The sequence below is a fragment of the Pipistrellus kuhlii genome, unplaced genomic scaffold (assembly GCF_014108245.1).
Source record: "Pipistrellus kuhlii isolate mPipKuh1 unplaced genomic scaffold, mPipKuh1.p scaffold_m20_p_27, whole genome shotgun sequence".
NCBI lineage: Eukaryota > Metazoa > Chordata > Mammalia > Chiroptera > Vespertilionidae > Pipistrellus > Pipistrellus kuhlii.
In genome coordinates, this window is record NW_023425526.1 from 1,625,535 (window position 1) to 1,639,121 (window position 13,587).

Consider the following 13,587-nt stretch of genomic DNA (forward strand, 5'->3'; position numbering starts at 1 on the left):
AAACAAAGGACCACAAAGAACCGTACCCTCTCCCCCTCCCATCCCCATCCTCACCTAAAGCCCAGCCCACTGCAGCCGGAAGCAGCCGGCCCCACCCACCTCTGGGCTTCTGCTGCAGCATGGCCCCCTGCTCTGCGGGGGTCCCCAGGGCGTCCATCGAGAGTCACAGACAATGGAGGAGGCCCAGGGAAGAGGACAGGCTGTGCAGTCAGAGGTGAGCGCCAGTGCGCGTCACCCAGGGCATGGCCAATCTCTCCCCAGAGCTGTGCCCGGGAGGCCGTGGGGACAGCCTGTGTGGGCTCCACCTTCCCGCCTCCACGTAAAGCGAACCAGAGTCACGTACGCCACAAGCAGGAGAGCAAGCGGGAAGGTCCTCCCCACGGGTGAATCAGTCCTCCTGCATTCGCTCCTGCTAACTGCTTCTGCGACCCCTAGAACCCAGACTCAGGTCTGATGCCAAAACAGGGAAGCCCCAGGATAAGTTCTGGAAGTCTGGGAGACGGATGGAGAGGCCAGACTGGGTTTGTGTGCATGTGTGAGTGCAAAGTTTCTGGAAAAGCCAGTTTTTCTAGATGGGTAAAATACAAAAACCATTTTCATAAAGGACAGTGTGGGGAGCCAGCCAGAGGTCAAAACCAGATCACACCACCATCTGAGCTGCAGACAGAAGCTCTGGCATTGCTCCTGAGGCCTGTGGAATGCTCTGTTACCATCACAGGGGCACCACTCCTGCCAGTGTGGATGTTAAGTCTCCCCAATTTATGGACAGGGCCTTCTTAAAATTAGGAGCGATAATAACAGAAACCAAAGTAACTCCTCTCTCACAGCTCCATCTGGCACAACTCTCCGAAAGTCAAGCCTCATTTTTGGGTCATTTTTCTTTGATGTTTGGTTTTTACATTATTAACTACATTTGATTTCTGGAGAGAAAAGATGTCTGGACTTTAATCCAAATACCAAGCTCTTTAAAATGAAAAATGCTATTTCAAGGGAAATGAACGTGTCTAACTCTAACAGCCTTTCATTACTCTATGCATTAGTTCCTGTAATTGCTTTTACGGTCTATCAGGATGTAGAAGAGTACATAGAAAGCCACATGCAATGTTATTTTGTGTGCCTCATTCGGTACAATGTGCTACTGTGTTCACAGCTTCTGTCATCTCACACTGGAAATAATAAACATGAGCAGGGAAATGTTATGATTCTGCCAGCTGTCTGCTCTGGAACGTAAGGGCTGTGTCTGAAGTGAAAGCAGGAAGGCCATGTCCCATTAAAGAGGCTCACACGGAGGACCAGTTACAAAGCATCTGCCGTCCTCATTTCTCTTCAAAAGGCAAGGGAAGGTCACGGCACATGTAAGGAATAGTATCAAATATACAAATTCTTCTCAGACAGAATTCCTTTCTCTTGGAAACAGGGCATGTGAGAGATACAGGTAACAAACAGCTTTACATCAGAAAATAAGAGATAGTACAGGTGATCACAGGCCAGCCGCACAGTGCAGGCACAGGCGCCGTGAGAACATGGTACAGCACTGACACTATAGGAGTTAAACAAACGAGTCCTCTGGGTGAAGTAATTCGGCAGGTATCACAGTTCCCAACAACCAACGGCAAACCGTAAGGCATGAATCTCTCCCGGCAGACCACGCTCTGACATCCCTCTGTCCAGGTAGGTGCCCGGTGGTGGGACATACTCTGGCACTTTGGTTGTCTTGTGACTAACTTTTCATAATGACATTCATTTGCAACGCAATTTGGCCACCAGGTACGCTAAGCTCAGGAAGAGCCACACAATCAGTAAATTGGGGCTCAGCGCTAGCAGCGGGATGGAACAGAGCAGGCTGGGGTCTAGCCTTAAGTCTCGGATGGGCACCAGGCCGCTCAAGTTCTTCTGGGTGACTACCTCCCGTGTTCCAATGCTGTGAAAAGGAAAAGGTTTGGGAGAAAGGAAAAGAAAAAAGGAAAAGAAATAAAGAAAAAAGAGACACACATGCAATGGATTTTATCAAAGTTATGGGAAAAAGAGGAGAACCGAAAGATAAAATTAAAAAAAAAAAAAAAAAGGGGATGAAACCACAACAGAAAAGGTGTGAAAGAGATACCAAAACAAAACCAGCACAGTTACAAGAAAAAGGAGAGAAAGAGAAGTGGAAATAAGAAAAAGTACTGTAGTCTACCGAAACACACACGTAGGCAGACGGAATGGTTTTCCATGTTCACGCTCAGCTGCCCGGCACATGCGGCCTGCCATGCGCTCACATGCTGCGAAGACATGGACCTCAAACAGCAAGCTGAGCATGAAGAACCATTGGGTGACCTTCCCACAGGTGCTGAGCTTGCCCACGCTGCCTCTTGATGCGCGAGCGGTTCAGACAAAACCACTTACCTCGAGTGCCAACCGCAGGCAGAGCCCGCGTCCGCGCCCGCGTGACAGCCCGCAGGCAGGGACGCAGTGGCAGCCCCCGAGGACCCGCAGGGAGGGGGCGGGCCAGGCGCCCTGGCTCTCCCAGAGGCAGCAGAAGCCGGGCTGGCCCTGCGGGATGTGCCCTCTGGCAGGCACACCTGGGGCTGCGGGCACCAGCGGACAGTCCCCCGCCCAGCCCGGGCAGGCCACGTGGGAAGGCCCTGTGTGAGGGCTGCAAGGGGGCTGGAGGCAGAGGGGCCACCAGCAACGGACACATCGCTCCCACCGCCTGTCCCATGGCGTCCCGTGACGGCTTGAATATTTATGTCCCCCAAACTGGCACACTTTGAGAGCTGGCTGCTCACATTTGGTAGCATGGCACTGCCACCAGCCACCCTGGGCCTCGAGGAGGTGCCCCCCCGGCCTGCTCACTGCCCTTTCCCGCCTGGTCCCGTATCAGGGAGAGAGCAGGGACCCCAAACCCACTCCTTCACTTGGGGCTGTGGCCCCTGCTGCCGCTGCCTGCACAGGGTGCTCAGGCCTGGCCGCCTCTGCAGCCAGAAATAGCGGCTGAGGACTCAGTCCCCTTGGCTTCTAGTGTGTGAACACACATCTTCCCACACGATAAAGCAGGAAACACGGAAGCCACATGTAACAAATGCATGTGGCCAGAGCCCCAGGTGCCACCAGGCAGGTGGACAGGCTGCAGGTGCTGGGGCTGAGGATTCTGGGGGGAGCGGAGGCAACATGGGATGGAGTGTTGTTTTTACTAACTTCTTAAATAGTTATTATGGTCATTTATGTTCCCTGTAGAGATGTTAGGAAATTCAGAGAAATATAAACAAGAAGACAAACATCACTGGAGGCGGTGGGGTCTAAGGGGCAGGAGGCAGGAGGCCTTCCCTGCTCAGGCCTGGGCCTCACTGCGAGGAGAGAACAGGCGGCCTGGCTGCAGCCCCTCAGAAAGGGGGAGGGAGGGGTAACAGCCCCGGGGAGGGAGTGCCCCCGGCGTGGCAGTCTGCCAATGTGGCTTAAAGCCTTACAACCTGAGAAATCAACAGGAACAGTGTAGCTGGGAGCACACAGACGTATGCCAGTGCTCACAGCGTCATTTAAAGTGCTCAAAGCAGCCCTGGCAATGTGCACAGTGGTTAGAGCCGCATGTGCATGAAGGGTCATGGGCTTGATTTCTGGTCAAGTCATGTACCTGGGCTGCAGGTTAGATACCTGCTCTTGGTGGGGGTGTGTGTAAGGCAACCAGCGATGTGTCTCTCACATCGATGTTTCCCCCCCACACACCCCGCTTTACTCTCTAAAAATCAATGGAAAAAATACCGTTAGATTAACAAAAAATAAGTAAAGTGCTCAAAACCATACACAGCTTAAATAGTTCGTGACCTCATCAATTGGGTGATTTGCGCTATGCTAAAAATGGTCAGGTATGTATTTGTGAACCTGAAAAACGCTCACAAGGCAGTTACATGGAAAAAAGCAGGCTAAGCCTGACTGGACTGGCTCAGTGGGTGTGTCCACCTATGAGCCAGGAGGTCATGGTTCAATTCCCGGTCAGGTACACGCGAGGGTTGTGGTCCTGAGCCCCAGTGTGGGCATGCAGGAGGCAGTCGATCAATGCTTCTCTCTCATCATTGGTGTTTCTGTCTCTCTTTCCCTCTTCCTTCCTCTCTGAAATCAATAAAAATGTTTAAAAAATAATAAACAAACAGCAGGCTAAAACAATAGGTAGAATTGCACATATAATTGTATATTTGTTTTCTGCATTATTCAGGGGCTGGTTAACCAATGTGTGAATTAACTACACTCACACCTGTAAGCATGCATGTATGTATGTAGGTAGTAGGTATGTGTGAAAGAGTATGTATCAAATGTTAGCACTGTTACTTGTTACGGAAATATGAAAAATTTTTGGAGTGACCACCTCTACTCTAATTTTCTTCCAAGGAATATTGACTAATCACGTGATAGACCGTCTGAGCTGTAACACTAAGCTGAGCACCTGCAGACCACCAGCGGCCAGTCCCTGTCTCTCCCCCGGCCTCCAGAGGCCGCTGTGCTCAGGCGCAGCCAGAGGGCACTCTGGTTCTCACTGACTAAGACTGGGCAGAGGTCTACATATCCACTGCACACCCGGCTCAGGCCTGGTCCACCGACTGGGGTGTGCTCTGTGCGCGGATTCAGCTGGCTCCCGGAGACCCCAAGGCCAAGTGATGTGCTTGGTGTCCTGTGTCAGCACCTGCTCAGCAACTGCACTCGGCTCACAGCTCCTCTGGGAGCCAACCCTCCCCTTCCTGGGCCTCCTCTTCCTGCCGCCTTCTGCTTCCCAGCATCACTGTGTTCCCAAGGAAACCGCCTCCCACTGTGTCGGTGTGGTTCTGCCTGCATGGACCTGCTCCCGAACGGACCCGCTCCTAATATCCGCCCCGTTAACCACAGGCGCCCTCCGCTCCCCCCGCTGGCTGAGGTCTGCATGTCAGCAGACGGGCCTCCCACAGCTCCGGGTGCCAGGACCCCGGGCCTGAGGCCTGAGCTGGTCAGGCGGGCAGAGCTGCAGCTCCCGGGGCTCAGGGCAGGGAGGCGTTTTGAGGCGGCAGAGAGGGTCAGAGGAGCTTGGAAAGCAGAACAGTCCCATTTTACAAAGCGCTATTATCAAGAGGCAGGCTCAGGCATGGCGTTTGTGCATCGCTGTGGGAAGGTCCAAGGGCAGACACATACAGAAAGGATAAGAGAATTGAACACTGAAGAACTCGGTGAGAGGCAGATGACACAGACACTGGTGGAAGTGACACAGGAAACGAGATGTGACAGCATTGGGGACTACAGCGAAGGAGACGGACCAGGTTCTTATCCTTTCTTCTGGAATGTGCGGTGGGTGCTCCCGGCAGGGGTCGGCAGCAGGTTTCACCTGCAAACACGCCTGCTGCCTGAATCACAGCCCCGTTAGGGCGAGGTCGCCCCGCAGGCGGGGCTGCCGTGACCACAGCGCACTCATCTGACACTTTGCTCATGAAAGCAAACTGTGTCCACTGCCAGGGAAGCGGGCAGCCCAGTGCCGCCTGCAGACAGCCCTGTCGCTCAGTGAGCAAGGAGACACAGGGTGGGTGAGCAGCAGGTGCATGCTGAGCACTCTGGCCTCACTCACGCCCACGGCAAGCAGGCTTGCTCTGGCACCTTGAGCTGCGTCTCCCTGTCGGTCAGTCCTGCACTAGGCCGCTAGCTCGTACATCCCCTCGGCTGACAGGAGAGCGCTGTCTCCATTTGACAGCGCCAGCAGTTTGACTTCGTAGACGCTAGTGAATTTTCCAAAGTCAAACCAGAGCGTGAGGCCGGGCGGGGCCTGGCGGGGAGCGGCAGCGGGCGCGGCAGCGGCGCAGGCACGCACTCACCTGCGCATGCACTCCAGGGCCTGGGTGAAGACCTGGGGGGCCATGCCGTGCTCGTGCTGCAGGATCAGGCACTGCTCCAGCGTCACCGACATGGCCGTGCGGTCCTTGGCGCTCTTGCAGCTGGTGAACCGGACCCCGTTAAGACGGCGGCAGACCTGCCCACAGGAAAACAAGCCACGCTGAGAGGGCGACTCTGCAGAAGGAGATGCCCCGCATGGCACAGAGGCTCCAAGGGCCCAGCGAGGATGTGGCCACAGCTCCCCCCGAGGCCCGGCCACTCCCTCTGCACTGCTCCCCGCGACGGAGAGAGGCACTGCCAGGGGACCTCTGCCCTCCGGCTGCCCTGGGCACCTGCTCCCACAGGGGGCACCTTCCCAGCCAGGCCCCCTCCCTTTCGAAGGTCACTCTCTTTGTGCCCTTCCGACTAGTCTCTTCCAACTGGGTGCGGGCCTGAGAGGACCGGGAGGAGCAGCACGGACCAGCTCCAGGCCAGAGCGGCCAGAGGAGGTCCCGCCCATCCGGGCCTCAGGCCTCTCTGGCTTCCTCTCCTCCTCTCCCCGCAGATGGGGGCCGCTCAGAACACTGCCCTGGAGCCCTCGCTCGGGGCCTGGCACACGCGTGAGGGGCTCCCAGGCGGGCCCTCCGGGCTGGGAAGGAACACTCAGGGCGTCCCTCCCCCATAGAAGGATGCACTGGGCCACTTCCTCTGCATCACTAGGGACCGTCCCCAAATCCAGAAAGCCTTAAAACAAAAAGGGTAAGCTTGTGGCAACCTCACTTGGGAGCACACTCAGATCTGAGCTGGTGCAAGCCCACTGACCATCTTTATGCCATTTTGTATAAATAGTCGCACTTTTTAATGAAGCGACGTTAATTGCATACGTGCACCATGTTACATGTGTGTGCACCAATTGTACACGTCACTTCTAAGATAAGGAAACGTGTGAATTCCAGACCACCTGGCCACAGACTCCAGGCAAGGGCCCGTGACACGCTGTTACCACAGAGCACTCATCTGACACTTTGCTCGTCGCTCAGGTGAGCAGGGAGACGTACGATGGGTGAGCAGGTGTGTGCTGAGCCCTCCGGCCTAACCTCCCAGCCGCTCAGTCCTGCGCTAGGCCGCTAGCTCCTGACACTCCTCACGGACAGGAGAGCGCGGCTCCGTGGACAGTGCCAGCAGTTTGACTCCGTGGACGCCAGTGACCTTTCCCTCAAACGCCCTCCTCTCTGCGGGCGCACCTCAGCCGCTTGCCAGAGGATGTCCACGTTCTTGTTCTTCCTGGCGTGCACGTTCTGGCCCAGGAACCGCAGCAGCTCCGGCAGGCACGTCTGGCTCCGAGAGCGAGGCAAGCCTAGGAGGAGGAGGCGTGGGAGCTGGTGCCACACCTGAGCGCAGCCCAGGGGGCCGCCGAGCTCAGAAATGGCAAAGTGAAGCTTCTGGCTGCAGCTGGAAGTCGAGTGAGACTTCAGCAAGAAAGCGGGATGTGTGGGGCCTGGACCCGGCCTCATGTCGGGAGAATGCACTGCCTTTCGCTGACGTTCAGTCACTGCAAGGCACTCGCTCGCCTCAGCCCCTTCAGCTCCTCCCAGGGCCACCAGGGAAGGAGGGGAGGGAGGACAGAGGTGACCCACCTGGTCTTCACACCCTCCCCCAGGGACGGAGGACGCTGTGGGCTTGGCCCTCAGTGGGGGAGGTGGGGCGGGCAGCCTCCAGCAGGTGGACCTGGACTGGCCCAGGCAGGGTCACCCCTCCAGCCGCTCCCTCTGCCAAATGGCATCTCCAGATGCTTCTGGGACTTAGACCAAAGACCAATCAGACTGCCACCTCCCCTGATAACCTTGGGACGTTCAGACGGGGTCATCAGAGAAAAAGAGGGCTCTCCAGGTCATGGCTAAGGAAAACAGCACGGTACCTAAACCCCCAAATCAAAACGTGCAATTCTGGGGTCTGGCAGCACATCCAGTGTCCAGCACAAAACCGCACCCTGGTGGGCACAGGGCCTATGCTAGTTATCCCACATCCTGATCTGTGCCCAGAGGCCCCCTGGGATGTTCATGCCCCTCCTTGGCCTCATCACCGGTCCACCTTAGCACCTCCTGGAGCTTCGCATCACTGGAAACTGGCCACCCCAAATATCAAGCACAGAACTCCCCCTCCTTCCCACAGTGCTTGTGAGTGACAGACTGTGGCAGAGCCCAGTGTGACTCGGATGGGGGAGGGGAGGGGTCAGAAAGGGCCCCTGAGCCTGCGCAGTCCTCGGAGCGGGGGCGGGCAGCCTGAGTGGGGGAAGGGATGCCGCGGGGCAGGGACAGGGTCAGGGGCAGGGTGGGCAGCACAGGGAGGCCAGGAGGCAGCCGCGTGGCAGGAAGCACACCCAGAGGACATAAGACAATACTTACAGTCCTCAGGCAGCACCTCCTTAAACTGCTCGAAGTAGGAGTTCAACCGCACCAGACTCTCCATGTTGATAACTTCTTGTAAGGATGTGTCGCCAAACCTTCGGGGGTCACAGAGGCTGTTAGTGGCTGATGCTGCTCTCCTCCCGCCCAGCCCTATGCGTTCCAGCTAACGCTGCACACATTCTGAGACTCGCTCCAGGCATGAGGCGAGTGACAAGTTCAAATTGCCTTGTCACTGCCTTGGTGACAAGTTCAAACACATTTCAGCAGGAGCCACGCACACTGGTTACAGACGTGCAGGAGGCTGTGAGAACTCCAGGAGTACAGTCCCCCCTGCGTCCCCCGGGCGGTACACCCCAAACCCCACAGTGCTGGCCGGCGGGAGTCCCGTCCTCCCACCCCTCAAGGACTCAGGAGAGGGGCCAGGAGGGGGCGGCGGCTGGGGAGTTAGGACGGGTCCTGCACTTGGTGTGCAAGTGCGCGCTGTGTCCGAGTGACCACGCTCCGCTGGATTGTGTGGAGACCACTCTCTCACCATGCGGTCACCCCGCCCACCTTGCAGGCAGCCAAGGCGTGTCCGAGGCGCAAGGGCGAGGCAGAGGAGACGCCACGGGAAGGTGCAAAGTGGACACGCCAGCAGCGAACTCCAAGGCCGGAGGCCAGGCCCGCTCCACCCTTCCTCTGAGGGGTCTCCCGCACAGCAGCCTCTGCGTGGCCCAGGTCCTTGCTCAGAGGCAGGGCCCTCCTGTGGGTCCCCCACAGCCTGTCCACCTGAGGACCACAGCGGCTTCCGCTCTGCGCCTGCAGCTGGGCTTGTCTATGAGCTGAGGGAGGTTGTCCCAGGAGCCTGGCCTCACCCACCGTCCGTCCTCTCCACCAGCCCCGCTCACTGCGATGGAGACGCCCGGCTGCCACTGTCCCGCTGCCTCTCTCTCTCACACTGGCCTCTACCACAGTCACGGCTGAAAGCTCCATCCACATGCCTGTCTGCCTCGGGCTTGACTCTTTCCATCAGCCTCTGCAGCACATGTCCCTAACGTCATCCAGGACACGTCAGCCAGAAAGTCATCACCTTAAAAGGCACCTGACTGTGTCCTCCTTATGTTCTTCCATGTCTCCCCAGCCACACCACATGTGCCAGATGGGATGCCCGCACACCTAGGGGTCGACAGACCGTGACCACTGGTTTAAAGGCCCAGTAGGAATATGGCTGATCATCCTGGAGACCAGATGCCCTTCACCGAGAGTTAAGAGACCTTTTCATCGTAAAGTACACACATCACATGATGGGACAGACAGCAGGAAAGATTTTCATGTACCAGTGAAATGTCATGACAGGTTACACACACCCAACCCCTCCTCCTCTGCAGCACATACACGTGCACACACTGCCGCCCGGCAGGTGACCCTGCAGGGAGTTGACAAGGCGTAAGCCTTTAGGACCCAGGTGACCCTCCGCATGCACACAGGCCCCTCTAACTCGGGACCTAGAAGCTTCTCCCTGCCTGCCTCGCTCAGGCTTCTGGGCCTGGGATGCCAGGTCTCTCCTCTGCCTCTTCATTTGACCAAAGGAAGGTAGCTAATGCCGCTCCTGGGGCCAAAGGAAGGAAGGAGGATAAAGTCCATCCAGCATCTGGAGGCTGAGAGGGCTTGTCCTTTTCCTGTCCTCTCCATGTCTGCCCAGCCCTCCATCTGGCTGCACACGCACCTCTCGGCCAGCGTCTGCTGCTCGTTGATGCCCACGTTGAAGAGGACTGGCTGCACCCGAAGCAGCATGCCGCTCTGGATCTCCCGGGGCAGGGTGTCAAACAGGGGGGCCGGCAGAGGGATCCGCACGTTAAACCCGTCACTAGGAAATGGGAGCGGAGGGGTTAGGCTTGTGACGGGGGAGAAGGGAGAGGAGGCATGGGAGACAAGGAGGACAAAGCTCTCTGCAACACGGAGTATGGGCTGGTCATCTGGCTCAGTGACTCCCAAACTGCTGGTGTGAACTTCCAGAGGATGAAATTAACGTAGAGGGCTATAAGCATTTTTTAAAAGTATATGTCTCTATTGATTTTAGAAAGAGGGGTAGGGAGAGGGAGAGAGAGAGAAACATGGATGTGCGAAGGAAACATCGATCCGTTGCCTTCCACACATGCCCCTAATGGGGATCCAACCTGCAACCTGAGTAAGTAAGTGCCCTGACTGGGAATCTACCCAACAACCTTTTGGTGCACAGAGCAACATTCAACCAACTGAGCTACACCAGTTGAAGCTGTGATAAGCACTTTTACCTGAATGAAACAATAAAACAAAAGTTAAGACTGCATGGCAGGGACATAGGCCAAGATGGCAGTGTAGGTAAATGAAGAACTTGCATCCTCTTGCAACCATATCAGAATTATACCTGAACTACAGAACAACCATCATTCAGAACCACCTGAAACCTGGCTCAGTGGAAGTCCTACAACTAGGAATTGAAGAAGCTACATCAAGACTGGTCCAAGGGGCAGAGACATGGACTGGGCTGGTCCCACACCCACATGTGGCATACAATAATCAGGAGGGATATTATCTCAGCTGTGGAGGTCCTCCCTGTGGAGTGAGGCACCATCTCTGAGTCTCCACCAACCTGGTTAAGGCTACTTACCCTGCCCTGGTGATTCCCTGAGGCCCCACCCCCACCCTACTTGCAGGCCCACACAAGCTGCTTCCAACGGCTTCCATAAAACTGGCCTGTGTTGCCTCATGCTTCAGACTTTCCTAAAATCTCTCAAACAAGCAGCATCTGGCCTCTATGTACCCTGTACCTCTTGCTAAGTGGCCCCAGGCCAGGCACTAGTGGTAGCAAGCCTTAATTCACAGCTTGGCCTCTTCTGGGCACCTCCAAGCCCAGCACAAATAGCTCCTATCTGCAGATCATTCTGAAGCTTATGCTGAATGACCAAAGGCAGAGCCCACCTTTTGGGAGGCCCCGAGACAATACACTCAGTTTTTGGCATGCCAATTACGGTTTCAGACCATGTCAATTACAATGTGGACACCTCCACAAGCAACACACTGAAGGGGCAGACGTGGAGAGCAACAAAGCCCCACTGAAGCAAGTCCTGCTCCATTGGAATATCTCCTGTACAGCAGCTCTTCTACTGTAGTCACAGCTGGTCCTCACAGCCAATTGGCCTTGGGGGTCAATCCCCCCCAGTGATGCCAACAGCAATCAAGGCTCAACTATAGCAAGACTGTGCACATAGCCCACACCTGGAATTCCAGCCTCGAATGACTGGAGAGGCTGTGCCACTGGGCCCTACAGGACACCTAATACACAAGGCCACTCTACCAAGTCCAGGAGACAGAGAAGCTTTACCTAATACATTGAAACAAGCATAGGGAAGTGCTGGAAGCAGCTGGCCGTGGTTCACAGCTTGGCCTCCTCTGGGCACCTCTAAGCCCAGCACAAGTGGCAGACATCTGCAGATCACTTTGTGGCCCCGGGAAGAGCAGCAGCACCTGAACTTGGCCTGCACCTCCCAGGAAGCCTAACAAGGAACAATGGACCCAGTGGACACCTTCAGACCACACTGAAGCACCTCCACAAACAACACACTCAAGAGGTGGACTGCGTGGGCACCAGAGCCCCACTGAAGTAAGTCCTGCTCTGTGGGGTGGGCCTACACAGCTGGTCCTCCACAGTGGTCGGAGGTTGGTAGTTGGTAGTTGGTGGTTGCAGCCAGTCCTTGAAGCTGATCAGGTGAGAGCAAATCCCTCCCATTGACTTATCAACAGCAATCAAGGCTCAACTACAAGAGGAAGCTGTGCAGCCCAAGCTGGGCACACACCTCAAGTGCCCAGCTTAGGTGAGCAGGGAGGCTGTAACACTGGACGCTATAGGGCACCTATTATATTAGACCACTCTACCAAGCGTAGGAGGACATAAGCTCTACCTAATACACAGAAACAAACTCAAGGAGGTTGCCAAAATGAGACAAAGAAACATGTCCCAAATGAAAGAACAGAATTCCAGAAAAAGAACTAAACAAAATGAAGATAAGCAATCTAGAGTCAGAGTTCCAAATACTGGTTATAAGGATGCTCAAGGAACTTACTGAGAACCTCAATAGCATATAAAAGGACCAGTCAAAAATGAAGGCAACATTACCTGAAATAAAGAATAATTTATAGGTAATTAATAGTAGATAGATGAAGTTGAGAATAAAATCAGTGATTTGGAATATAAGGAAGCAAAAAACATCCAATGAGAAGAGTAAAAAGAAAAAAGAATAAAAAAATGAAGACAGTATAAGGAGCCTCTGGGACAACTTCAAGGGAACAAACATTCGTATCAGGAGGTGCTACAAAGATAAGAGAGAGAGCAAGGAATTGAAAATCTATCTGAAAAAATAATGACAGAAGAATTCCCTAACTTGAAGAAATCAGACATACAAATCCAAGAAACTCAGAGAGTCTCACACAAGATGAACCCAAAGGGGCTCACACCAAGACACATCATAATTATAATGCAAAAGGTTAAAGACAGAGAGACTCTTAAAAGCAGCAAGAGAAAAGCAGTTAGTTACCTATTAGGCAGCTCCCATAATACTGTCAGCTGATTTCTCAACAGAAACTTTGCAGGCCAGAAGGGATTGGCAATAAATATTCAAAGTGATGTAAAGCAACCACAACCTACAACCAAGATTACTCTACCCAGCAAAGCTCTTTTAGAATCAATGGATAGATAAAGAACTTTCCAGACAAGAAAAAACTAAAGGAGTTCATCACCATCAAATCAGTATTATATGAAACTAGAGGCCCAGTGCATGAAATTCATGCACAGGGGTGGTGGGGGTGGTGGGGAGGAGCCTCAGACCGGCCTGCAGCCTCTTGCAATCTGGGGCCCCTCAGGGGATGTCTGACTGCTTGTTTAGGGCCTATCCTAAACCAGCAGTAAGACATCCCTCTCACAATCCAGGACCACTGACACCTAACTGCTCATCTGCCTGCCTGCCTATCACCCCTAACCACTCTGCCTGCCTGCCTGATTGCCCTTAACTGCACGCCTGCCTGCCCGCCCAACTGCCCCAACCACTTCTGCCTCCACCCTGCCATTGTGGCTTCATTAAGAAGGACATCCAGAAGGTTGTTCGGCTGTCCGGTCTAATTAGCATATTATGCTTTTATTATTATAGATGTTAATGGGTCTTCTCTAAGAAGAAAAAAAAGGATAAAAAATGAAAAAAGGCAATAAATAGTTACCTATCAACAACTGAATGTAAAAAAAAAAAAAAAAAAAAGCAAAATAAATGAACACAGAAGAGAAGCAGACTTGCATAAAGAACATGTTGACAGTTGCCAGGTGGGAGGATGTGAAAAAAGTGATGGGATTAAGATGTATTAACTA

General features: G+C 54.3%; 1 protein-coding gene across 15 annotated transcripts in view; it reads right to left on the reverse strand.

Moving 5' to 3' along the window:
- The window catches only part of INPP4A (inositol polyphosphate-4-phosphatase type I A), a 107,035-nt gene that overhangs the window by 3,101 nt on the left and 90,347 nt on the right, over positions 1-13,587 (reverse strand). For 8 of the 15 annotated variants that reach the window (XM_036454093.2, XM_036454100.2, XM_036454092.2 and 5 more), the window contains 5 exons: positions 9,919-10,059; positions 8,211-8,308; positions 7,050-7,162; positions 5,808-5,962; positions 1,293-1,921 (listed from right to left, as the gene is read on the reverse strand). In XM_036454093.2, coding sequence (XP_036309986.1) covers positions 1,741-1,921; positions 5,808-5,962; positions 7,050-7,162; positions 8,211-8,308; positions 9,919-10,059 — 688 coding nt within the window. In that variant the 3' untranslated portion in view covers positions 1,293-1,740. Of the gene's footprint in view, positions 1-1,292; positions 1,922-5,807; positions 5,963-7,049; positions 7,163-8,210; positions 8,309-9,918; positions 10,060-13,587 lie in introns of those variants that run through there. The other 7 variants (XM_036454096.2, XM_036454105.2, XM_036454097.2 and 4 more) reach the window with 1 other exon arrangement.